Source organism: Trichoderma camerunense, assembly GCF_050948025.1.
Source record: "Trichoderma camerunense strain CBS 138272 chromosome Unknown V8C40scaffold_7, whole genome shotgun sequence".
Lineage (NCBI taxonomy): Eukaryota > Fungi > Ascomycota > Sordariomycetes > Hypocreales > Hypocreaceae > Trichoderma > Trichoderma camerunense.
In genome coordinates, this window is record NW_028145363.1 from 141,473 (window position 1) to 152,729 (window position 11,257).

General features: G+C 49.0%; 4 protein-coding genes across 4 annotated transcripts; all 4 read left to right on the plus strand.

The window, feature by feature from the left end:
• Nucleotides 1-128: 128 nt before the first annotated feature.
• On the plus strand, nucleotides 129-2,498 carry V8C40DRAFT_242124 (kinase-like domain-containing protein). Its single transcript, XM_083215159.1, has 3 exons — nucleotides 129-579; nucleotides 742-1,417; nucleotides 1,511-2,498. The coding sequence occupies exons 1-3, from the start codon at nucleotides 543-545 to the stop codon at nucleotides 1,800-1,802; spliced, it is 1,005 nt and encodes a 334-aa protein (XP_083074009.1). The 5' UTR covers nucleotides 129-542; the 3' UTR covers nucleotides 1,803-2,498.
• A 5,962-nt stretch (nucleotides 2,499-8,460) lies between these two features.
• On the plus strand, nucleotides 8,461-8,749 carry V8C40DRAFT_242131 (uncharacterized protein). Its single transcript, XM_083215160.1, has one exon. The coding sequence runs from the start codon at nucleotides 8,500-8,502 to the stop codon at nucleotides 8,680-8,682; it is 183 nt and encodes a 60-aa protein (XP_083074010.1). The 5' UTR covers nucleotides 8,461-8,499; the 3' UTR covers nucleotides 8,683-8,749.
• Nucleotides 8,737-9,212, plus strand: V8C40DRAFT_242132 (uncharacterized protein). The gene has a single exon (XM_083215161.1). It carries the CDS (start codon nucleotides 8,758-8,760, stop codon nucleotides 9,121-9,123), a length of 366 nt encoding a protein of 121 aa, XP_083074011.1. The 5' UTR covers nucleotides 8,737-8,757; the 3' UTR covers nucleotides 9,124-9,212.
• Nucleotides 9,213-9,397: 185 nt separating this feature from the next.
• On the plus strand, nucleotides 9,398-10,162 carry V8C40DRAFT_242134 (uncharacterized protein). The gene is made up of 2 exons (XM_083215162.1): nucleotides 9,398-9,675; nucleotides 9,830-10,162. The coding sequence occupies exons 1-2, from the start codon at nucleotides 9,472-9,474 to the stop codon at nucleotides 9,863-9,865; spliced, it is 240 nt and encodes a 79-aa protein (XP_083074012.1). The 5' UTR covers nucleotides 9,398-9,471; the 3' UTR covers nucleotides 9,866-10,162.
• Nucleotides 10,163-11,257: the final 1,095 nt, after the last annotated feature.

Consider the following 11,257-nt stretch of genomic DNA (forward strand, 5'->3'; position numbering starts at 1 on the left):
CTTCCAAGCCACATCTTTCCCCCGTGCCTGTGGCGGGGCATTTACGCCAATCCCAACCCAGCTAGCCGCCCGTCTCCTTTGTGAGCCCAGTATCCGTACCAATGCAGTTGTTGTCAAATCAAAGTAAACACACAACAAACAAACCCGGAGCTCGTCAACATCCACCATCGAGCTGCCCCTGGCAGGTGCTTACTAACTAAACCAAAAAGGAATCATCACACACTTCACTCGAGGAACCAAAAGTCAAACTTCGCCGGCTCTTGTTTCATCTAAAGGCTCGAGTCTGACCGCGTTTGTGCTCCCCGTGCCAGCACCGCGAATTTGTTGACCCCTCGCCCCGGCGACCAAAAGAACCGTGTTTTTTTTCCCTTCCCACCAACGCCGCGTTTCTTGTGTGCACGGCAACGGAAGACGACGACGACGACGAAAAGGACAAGGACAAACAAAACCCAGCTTGTCGTCGGCTTGTCCTTTTTCTTTTCTTCTCTCCACGCTGCTGAATCCAATCCACTCGTTACTTGATTCTGCAGCCCACCACCGCCATGGAGAACTATCAGAAGCTGGAGAAGGTCGGAGAGGGTACGTTGTTGCTGTGACTTGAGCACCCCCAATGACATGCCGCAATCATATGCATCAGTGTTGGTTTTCTGACATCATGTCTTCTTCCCCTTGTTCTTCCATTTTGCATGATATTAGCCCTATCCCATTCTCCTCATGCTAATTACATCGACACCCTCACAGGCACCTACGGTGTGGTCTACAAGGCGCGAGACCTTGCCAATGGCGGACGCATTGTTGCCCTGAAGAAGATCCGACTCGAGGCCGAAGACGAGGGCGTTCCAAGCACGGCCATCCGCGAAATTTCCCTCCTCAAAGAGATGCGAGACCCCCACATCCTTCGACTGCTCAACATTGTCCATTCCGACGGCCACAAGCTGTATCTGGTCTTCGAGTTCCTCGATCTAGATCTCAAGAGATATATGGAGGCTCTCCCTGTTAGCGATGGAGGCCGAGGCAAGGCTCTTCCCGAGGGCTCATCCCCTCGCCTGCAGCAACTTGGACTCGGCGATGCCGTCATCCGCAAGTTCATGATGCACCTGTGCAATGGCATCAGGTACTGCCACTCTCACCGTGTCCTGCACCGAGATCTCAAGCCCCAGAACCTGCTTATCGACCGGGATGGAAACTTGAAGCTTGCAGATTTCGGTCTGGCGCGGGCGTTTGGTGTGCCGCTGCGAACCTACACGCATGAGGTTGTTACTCTCTGGTATCGAGCTCCCGAGATTCTCCTGGGTGGAAGGCAGTACTCTACCGGCGTGGACATGTGGTCAATTGGATGCATCTTTGCCGAGATGTGTACTCGCAAGCCTCTTTTCCCAGGTGACTCGGAAATTGACGAAATCTTTCGTATTTTCCGGTAAGAGAGATGCCCCCTTTGGCAATGCTTTGGCGGATTTGGTGCCTGCGCATCTCGTTTTCATCTGACTAACTGGTATCTACCATGTCCTAGTGCTCTCGGAACCCCTACCGAAGACCTGTGGCCCGGCGTCACGTCCTACCCCGACTTCAAGGCGTCTTTCCCCAAGTGGCAGAGAGACTACTCACAGGCACTGTGCCCGAACCTCGATGATAAGGGCTTGGATCTGCTTGAGATGATGCTTGTCTACGACCCTGCAGGACGGATTTCTGCTAAGCAAGCTTGCAACCATCCCTACTTTGAGGACTACGTGTCGACTCCTGGGCCAACGACGACGGCGCCAGCAAACCCGACAGCAGCTCGCGGTGCCAGCTACTTCCACTAGATGGGCGGAGTGCCTCCGTACTTGTGATGCTGCTGTCTTGACGCAGCTGAGATGGTGACGTGGACGGCCGATATAGGCTTCCACTTCTGTTGGTTTTCAGGATACTTTCAGCATCATCAAATGGCCACTATATCTTACCGAAGGGGATAAGAAAAGCAATAACCTGATTGGCATTGTTACGATGGCTCGTCTCAAATTGGCAGAGTTTATTGCTCAAAGAGTCGAGTCCTTTTTACCTCGTTATCCATTTGCGAGCTCACCGACATCTGCTCGCCCTGCCTAGCGTTCACAATCAGATGCCGGAACGAGGAAGGACAACGCAAAGGGAGTTGTGGATGGATGACGTGGTTGATGCGCGCTTCTCGACGTACTACTGGAGCTGTTGAGGCGAATAACGGCACCGCACGTGTCTACGGATCGGGAAAATACGAGCACGAGACTGGCTCTTTTTTAGCAAACTAATGTTTTTTAATGTTTTCATGTACAGCATATGCAAGGGACAATGCAGGGTTTTTTCTGGGAGGAACGGGTAACAATCAGCATGAGAATAATAGTAGATGATATGAATGATGGGAAATGACTTGAGAGAGAATTACTCGATTACAAGAAGCTGGATGAATTGGTGAAATCTGTGTCATTGGTGATGTGGTTTTTAATGCCGGATTTGCCATGTGAAACACGACTGTGTGATACACCAGCCAATTGATGGACTCGAGACGATTCAGGGGGTTGGCTTGCGATGATGACAGAGTTGGTCTTGACAGGTGCCACATTTCACGGCTTGATTGATTCTGATACAAGTATGACGTGTCTTGTCGACTTGTTCTCAGACGTCTGGTATGTTTATCCTGTTCTTTAGAGCACCTGGGCAGGTATTGTACTTTGCAAAGTGTTGGATTTGTGCAAACCAGTGCTTCAGAATTATTGAGGGATGGTGACGAAGTATGTTAGACAATTCACCTGTTCACACTGAGTACAGAGATGACTACGTTGCCGGTTAACATACACTTGAGTAATGATGAGATATTCACAGCTGTTTTTGTAATGTAAATGAGTTTCACGTTATGAAATGGGAGGCAAAACAAGTTGCTTGAGGACGTGGAACAAAGATACGGAATGCTATTATGTGAGATTTGAGTGAAAAGACTAGTAGTGATGAATATTACATCGAGACTTTCTTTTTTAGATACGTTGGACGCCATTGAATGAGTTTTGTTATACTTGGATGAACGCCCGTATGTCGAGATCCTGATATATGACGAAGTACACGATCCAGTCAATTCAAAGTCACTACAACATGCGTGCCTGCTATACTTGAAAACACACCAAACAAGTAGCACAGTAATGTTCAATTCAATAGACTCTTTCTAAATCTTTGACTGACATGGCCTAGTTACTGGTCCCATGTCCTTGTTCAAAGCCTCTGCTGACATATGTAGACCAGCTTGCCTTGACAATATTTTGTCACTTGACACTAGACCTACATAACTTCCTTCATGCACCTCCCCGGCTAGTAGAACATCCGAAAAGCAAGGTAAGCCGGGTGTTTCAGAATGCCATCTCCGTTTAAGATGGATTTACATGTTCAATGTTGGGTCGCAGAAGGAAGCGGATGAGAAAATACGGTGCAGTGATTGGCCAGTTAGACGCAAAACCGCAGTAAGCGCCCACGCTAAGCAGAAACCCCTTGTATCTCCCCGAAGGTAACATTCATGTTAAATTGAAACTTACCAACACCGGCTGTGATAGCCGCCCGGCGGTGAAATTTCAAGGATCGATCCGAGAGATGCAATGCAACGGCGGTTAATTTGGAAACGCGGTTGATGAAACACGGAAGAGGGAAGCGCCGTGTGGGCTGTGGACCATGTAACTGCGCCGCCTGGGTACAGTTGGAAGGTACTTTTGGCCAATGAATGATGGTGTAAGTGGGCTGGCCGCGGCTATTGGCCTTTGTTGGCTGCAGATTTCCTGAATATTCCGGGCTATGGAAAGGATTCCAATAATAATCTGTCATGGAATAGTTAAGATTAAAGGACGGCTTGTGTTGCGGTTTGGTAATTGCAGCCTTTCATTCTTTCTTTGAAGGTTTGGGGCTGTGTAGCTGGGAGACTGTATTGTACGGAAGCTTGGCGGACCACTGCCGAGGGACCAGAATGACATGTGCATGAATTCGCGACAAACTCCATGTGTGTAGCAAGGTAGAATTATACACCTTAAAAAAACTAAGGAGAAGAAAGAAAAAGACGCATCGCAGCCGGATTAGAGTGCCTAACGTGGTCTAAAGAGCTGATGAGATGGGTGTTGATTGTGAGACATGCATAGGGGCTGAGAAGGCTATAAGCCGGCTTCTCCTTGGAACCATGGTGGTATTCGGTGATGATGCGCCAGTCTATACGGATTTTACAACGTAACACGAGCTACTGTAGTGAATTCCTCCGGGTAAAAGGCGAGACATGAAGACAAAGAAAGAGGCTGCAGACATGTGAATGAGGTCTTTGGGTGAGTTGTAGTGGATGGACCGGGGATGCCCGAGCAAGAGGATGCGAGAATAGCGATAGCGATACTGCCTTGTGAAAAAAACGGTTGACCGAGGAGAAGACGAAAAGTGAGACATTGGGGCATTGATGGGCGACGAATAGGAAGCGCAAGCTTGGACAAGAGAGATGGAGAGAGAGGGCGTAGTTGGAAAGGACATGAGAGAATGGAGCAACTTGTGCCTTTGCATTGCATTAGACTGCATGAGATGAAGATATTTCCGTGCCCAAACAACCGGATGATGATTAACTCGTGGCGACAGTACCCAATAGATGCCATGGATTCTTTTTTTACCACTTTTATTACACGTATGAGTATATTTTGTGAGTATTATGCTGTTAACCCCCCCTCTCTTGATGTGACAGTGGAGATGCACATGACCGAGCGCATTACAGGTTTGGTTGGAGTAGAGGCTGCGAAATCCAATGCGTTTTACCCCAACATGCCCAGAGCCCTTTTATTAGCATGTGCCATGCCATGGCCATACATACCCAACCGTGGGTGTGTGGCTACATCATACTACATAGCTGGCTTTGCTTTGCTTGTGATGTGTATCTCTAAAAAGTCCTCATCCTGTGACCTAGGAGCCACATCGTCATCGAAGCAGGTCGACGACTCGTGCAAAGAGGGGGATTCGCATCACTTGATGTTGGACTTTAGTTTGTGATGGGGGTTTCATTTCGATGGTAAGGTATGTGATGGGTTGCATTTTTGTCTCTCGTTTTATAAGCTGATACGTAGTATGGGAGGATTTGTATGAGTGCTTTGGTAGGTGAATGAGGTTTAATCTGCTTATTGGCAACTTGTGCATGCATATCCATGTCGGTAGTCGTGAGGTTGGCCTTGCATCTACGGAGTATCTAGTATTCCATTCTTGGATCTTACTTGTGCAGTGGCGCATCACTCACTCACGTAGGTACCTTGAGGAAAACAACCCACTAGCATTACGGCTGCCAACAAGGCTTACCTGATTCCATTTTCCTTGACCTATTTTCGACTTAGAAAAGAAAGCCCCAAGAAGGCGAATAAACTCGTCCGCAAAAGCTGGGCTGTGCACCCCATCAAAACTGCCTACCCTATCCTTATCCCAGGTAAGCAAGTTTAGCATGGTATCCGAATTCCATAGCCAAGAAGGCGAAAATTGCGTGGTCCCCAGCAATGTCTCGGTTCTCCAGCCACACTCAACAACCTGAACTAAACCTGGTCAGCCACAGCTCGACATGGGGGAACACGGGACACGGAAAGATGGCGCAAATGCCCCCCTCGAGGTACGTACCTACCTCATGATGCCGTGGGTACAGGTAGCATCGCGTTGGGCTCAATCAAGAGGGAATGAACAAGGTGCGCCATCTTTGTTTCAGGCCGCACGAGCCAATCAAGGCATGTTTCGCTGAGGGAGCAAGAAAAGTGAGATCTGGCCGAGGGAGGGTTTGATTGATTGATTGATTGTCTACGGGGGGGAGTACGGGAGTACAAGATCGCCATGTACCTCAGGTATGGGTACCGACCAAGGTACCTTAATCAACGCCTGTTGTACAAGCATCACAGCAATAATGAATTGTCTCAATTTGTCCAAAGAGAAGGGAAAATGTTGCCCAACCCAGCATTTGCTTAGGTTGCTTATTATTAGATGCATGAAAAAAATTGGGATAAAAAAAGGCATCATAGGTCCCTCTTTTTTTAACATCCCGAACACGATACCCGTACATAACACTGGCGGTGAAAGAATAATGGAAGCAAAAGATGGAAACGTTCGCATCATGCACAGGCGTTGACAACTAAGCCTGCGTTATTATTACATGTACCATCTAATCCATGCCCTGGGCTGCTGCCACTGCTATATCGGGCGGGCGTGCATTTCGGCAGCAAGCTCCGTACTACGGAGCCCAGTCGATGTCGTGTCTCGTACATGACTTTTCTGGCGTGTATTACCACCCAATTCATTCCTAGGTTCTACTCGTACGGTACCTCTGCTGTTTCGTACATACGAACAAGAAAAAAAGGAGTCGGAGATGGTGGCCACCCGCTCAGTCACATGTGTGGAGGCGACCACTCAAGGCCCATTGTTTGCCCTGGGAAAGGGAGAGCCAATCAATGCATCAGTCGATTCCAAGTTGCCTCTCGTATAATTCGCCGTGTGTGTACGAGATATGACTGGGCTGGCAGCAACTCAGCTCTGCTTACCCGTACCGTAGCACTTTAGCAGGTTTGATAGTCAATTAGGCTGTTGGCTGTAACCCCATCCAATTGATTGATACTACTCCGTACAGCATGGCATCAAATCAATCGCAGCCAAACAATTGCATCTTCAGCGGTCAGGGATCATGGCCACTCACGGGCCCGACGACGGCCCTCTTTCCCTTGCCAAACCCCACGCTTCTCTCGCCACGCTTTGATGTGTTGTCTTTCGGTGACCCGCTCGGATATGTACCAAGCAAATCCTCGTTACATGGGGGTGAATATGGGGCATGTAAAGGCATGGGACATGGGATAACTTGCACGTATGTACTGGCTCCATGCATGCGAACGAAAGAGAAGCAAGTGAAAAAAAAAAAAAGAGGTACATATTTGTACGCCCAAAATGGCCAATTTCCTGCGTTTGCTCTGTGTATCCCCCCCTTCACCTACTTTTTCAAAAGTGGGTATAAGATGAGATGTCCAAGTCTCTTGTAGCTGCATGTATGTACCTACTCATCATTACAGTACAGTAGACCTGGACGAACTCGTGGCATTGCATGAGGTGAGGGAGAAAGAAGAAGGAGGATAGAAGACCAAGTTAGCCCACGATAAGGCATCGGGCCGGTGGTGATTGGTGCACTCAATCGCTGATTTTTGCAGTTGAAGTTGCTTTGGGCCTCGAGTAGAATTGGCCGATGGGCGGTTCAGGCACCACGAAGCAAAAGACGAGCCACATGCCCCGGCCATGATTGGCGAGCTTTGCTTTTGTGCCCATCAAAGTCGGTACCTGGGAGACAAGTACTCCCACTGCTACACACAGTACTGTCACTTGGGGTTTCTTAATTGCCTTGCCTTAGTCGAGGTTGGCGGACCTGCATTGATATTGTCTGGTTTATTTATCGAGCTATGCGCGGGCCCAATTGATGTGATTTGATTGATTTGATGCTGAACAGATGATCATGTTGAGAACAAGAATTGCGGAGAAGCTACGCCCATAGCAGCCAGCGGACAGAAAGTTTACTAAGATAGTGTCTTTCGGTAGTTTTGGTGTGCTCCTGAATCGCATGAAACGGGCATCAGCTCGGTAGGATCAAACGGTGGCGCTGGGCTAGGTACTAGGTAGAGACAAGCAGCATCTCGGGCAGACGTGATTGACGGGCTTTTAGCCGAGAGAGTCGACCGGTTGGAAGTTTGATAAGGAGCCAGGAGGAGAAGAGAATTGATGGCCAGGAGTGCAGTATCAATGGGACAGGATAAGGACAGGACATGACAGGGACAGCAACAGCTGAGCAGAATAGCGAGTTCGGCTGACCACCTACCCTGAACTCAGCTGCTGAGCGAAAGCAAAATTAAATGGATGTGAATATTGAACCGGCAATGCAAGCTGAGGTGCAGAGACAAGTACTCTAGACCAGGGCGGACAGAAAAAGCAACGTGACAGACAAAGTACCTGTACTATCGCCCACTACTGTAGACCTAGACCCGGTCCCCCGGCTGGGCTGCCCGTGTCTGCACGCGGATCGGATCTAAACAGGGAGCTGATCAACCCCTCCCCGGACTGATTGAACCGCTGGAACAACAAAACGTTGAAGTGCTAACAGAGACTATTGCAGAGACTACGGAAAGATCGTTGCTGGAGCTGGTGCGGCGCTAGACAAGTAAGGGAGGGAGATTTGATATACGCTATCAAACAAGTGCAGCACAGTAGCGGGTTATTCCTTTTTTTTGCGGCCAAGGTTCAACGGACACGTCCCTGAAGGGCGATAATATTTGATGCATCATATCGGGCATAATCATCCCGTTGCTGCTGGTCATTAGAAGTGGCATACCATGCAAAACAGAACGAGGAGAAAAAAAGGTACGGGTGGCGGCAAGGGAAAAGCTAGACGCCACGGCGGACGGCTAGGGGTCGGACACCCCATTCTATGGACAAAGTTTGTGACCTGCGTCTTACTCGCGGGATAGTATCTACTACTACTACTGCATGTATATCCATCAATTCGATAGAGTACTCGTAAGTAACAGAGATGGAGAGGAAATAGTTTACAACGTGGAGGCGTTCCCCAGACAAAATCGAACGCTAGGTGAAAGATGGACGATAAGCGGAGAACAGGAACGCCTCGCTGGGCTGGAAGAGAGGGGAAGAGACATCACGGGGCAGAATTGACGGTGGGACGTTTTGTCGATATTGGTTTTTTGATATCACCGTTCCATCTGTCAATCACATCAATCACATCATCATATGATGTTGTTTACGCCCGCGAAAAAGAAAAGAGAGTTTTCGGGCCGCGGTGCCTCCATGCAATGTAAAATTGCTCTTTTTCACGCTCTTTTCTTTTTTATACTTTTTTGCCCCTGCATTGGAAGCGGCTTGCAGAACGAAAAAAAAGTTGGAGGGTGGGATGGTGCTGTCTTACGCAGTGCGAGGATCAGAAAAAAGGAAAACCTAAGAAAATACAAACTGAATGCCACAAAATGTCTAGATTTTTTTCACTGGTGTGCCCGCGGCTGCGGCGTGGCTTTCCCGCGATCCATATCATTCCTCTTTCTTCCCCTTGTACTCGTAATTTTACAATGGTGGCAGCAGCCTGTTTTTTCGCCCACCTGATGTCTCACATGTGCATTTTGTTCGATTTTACTTTGATAACATTTCTGGGATTGGATTCCCCATATGACACTTCACAAAGTGACTTGCCTAACTAAACTGAGAGGGAAAAGCTGAAGGGGGCCTTGGCGGGCATCAATTGGTCGGTGCGGCGGCCAGCGCATCAACAGCCGACAGCAAATCATCTGGCCGAGGACAAGGGAAGGGCGAGATAAGGCTTAAAAAACAGCACAGAGTAAGTCATGGTCAAACAGTAAGACACGCCAAGCTGGACATGGGCACGGATTCGGGCATCAGATCTCTTTTTTTTCTTTTACCAGCACAGTGAGTGATGCCCTGTCCTGCCGTCCAATGACTCTGCCCTATGTCGTCGTAACCTTTTGGCTTTGCTTCATTCTGTTCCCCGCCAAAAGCGCCGGGCCGCGGTTCGTTCGTGTTCGTCTGAAGCGACACTTGCTTGCATCGCATCGTATCGTATCGTACTGCATCGCCTCAGCGCCGTCGGCTGCCGCTGGCGACTCGGCCGGTGATTGGCCAGAGCCCCCAGACAAAGAGGTTTGTGCGAGACGCGGGACGCAATTGGTCTAAGGGGGATAGGTAGTGTTTTGACGGCAAAGCGGAGAATAAAGAGGTTTCGAATTCGAGCTGGTTTCAAGATGGCAGCGCCGCGGGCCAATGAAAACCGGCAGAGGCTAATGAAGATGGGCAGAGGCCACCCGCGACGAGTTACGCCAGCGCTGGCTGAGATGAGGCCAGGGGGGGCATCGACAAGCTCTGGCGGCCAGTCAAAGAGCGGCGGCTGCTTGGATAGGCGCCGATGCTGGTCGTTTCGTTCGGATGCTTGCCGGGACTGTTTTACAATATGGATAATGGAGAATGGAGAGGCTGGGCGAGAGATGGCAGAGAGATTGAGATTGATTCATAGTATTGCAGTTTCATAGCGAGAGTAGCAGTATGGTAGTTCAGCGGTAACAGGCGTGCTTCTATTTTTGATAGATGATTTGTTTCATAGATGGAAATGTCCCGTCACGGCGGTTTGGACGATTTATTAATAAATGCATCGCATCGTCAACTTCTCGATCTCGTTCTTTCCTCATCCTCATCCTCATTCTAATTTAATCTCCTTTCTTTTTTATTTCCTTTTTTCCTTTCTGTTGCATTTTCTTTGTCTTTGCATCCCACCATCTTTTTTCTTGCCACCAGCCCTCCCTTCTTTTCATCTTTTCGTGCCTTACCAGACGACTGGAACGCTGCAGCGCAGTGATTACGACCTTCATTGACGGCACCAGCACCAAGGGATACCAACTGCCAATCAATCCTTTCATACAACGTCACAGCATACCACTGCGTGGTAGAAACCTGATAATTCGCTCCTTCAGATCGACCGCTGGCCGGAACCCCTTCTGAACTGTCATTCGACGCCTCGGACCCTGCATCTGGCCTGCCTGCATAATCTACTTCCGGTAGCGCTTCTTGGAGCCTGAGCTTGTTGCATTTCCCGACTCCCTCATTCACAAGGACTATTCGCTATTGGATTCCAATCCCAATTCGATCCTACAAAGGGGGCAAACCAGACCAACCACTATTGAGAGATATAGTAGAACTGGGAAAAAAAGGCTGCATCATATATATCTGCCTTGTCCGCCCTACAGAGCATTTTGATACTTGGCATCGCATCACTCGATCGCGTCTCCAGCATTTTACCGACCAGGTTTTTGACTTGCAGCCTCGCTCTCACCGCATTCGCTTCCTTGTAAAAACTAAAGGGAATCACCGAACACCCGAGGTACCCATTAGGCAAAATTCAGGATCAAAGAAACAAGAAACAAGAAAAACCTCTTGTCTTTTTTTCTTCTCCCAACCCTTGACGCCACGTCTGAATCGGGGCTACCTGCTTTTTTACAAGTACTGTCAAAGTTGCAAGCCGGCTAGACACGTCGCCAAAAAATCCAACCGCCTTCGTTTCAGGCCCAACAAATCAATTCGCCCCTCTTTCCGCTGGATCGGACGGCCGCCACGTTGGCATATCGTGGAGGGACCACGAGTTTTTTCTCATCCACATCGGACCATCGAACGCCAATAAGTGGTAGCACGACGTATACTGTATACTCGTACGTGCCTTTCGGAACCCACGAAC

Bases quoted from the DNA above. Each gene is read 5' to 3' on its own strand.
- V8C40DRAFT_242124 (XM_083215159.1), top strand. From the start codon at position 543: ATGGAGAACTATCAGAAGCTGGAGAAGGTCGGAGAGG. The intron at 580-741 runs GTACGTTGTTGC...ACACCCTCACAG, and splicing joins GCTGGAGAAGGTCGGAGAGG to GCACCTACGGTGTGGTCTAC. The intron at 1,418-1,510 runs GTAAGAGAGATG...ACCATGTCCTAG, and splicing joins GAAATCTTTCGTATTTTCCG to TGCTCTCGGAACCCCTACCG.
- V8C40DRAFT_242131 (XM_083215160.1), top strand. From the start codon at position 8,500: ATGTATATCCATCAATTCGATAGAGTACTCGTAAGTAACAGAGATGGA.
- V8C40DRAFT_242132 (XM_083215161.1), top strand. From the start codon at position 8,758: ATGATGTTGTTTACGCCCGCGAAAAAGAAAAGAGAGTTTTCGGGCCGC.
- V8C40DRAFT_242134 (XM_083215162.1), top strand. From the start codon at position 9,472: ATGACTCTGCCCTATGTCGTCGTAACCTTTTGGCTTTGCTTCATTCTG. The intron at 9,676-9,829 runs GTTTGTGCGAGA...GAAGATGGGCAG, and splicing joins CAGAGCCCCCAGACAAAGAG to AGGCCACCCGCGACGAGTTA.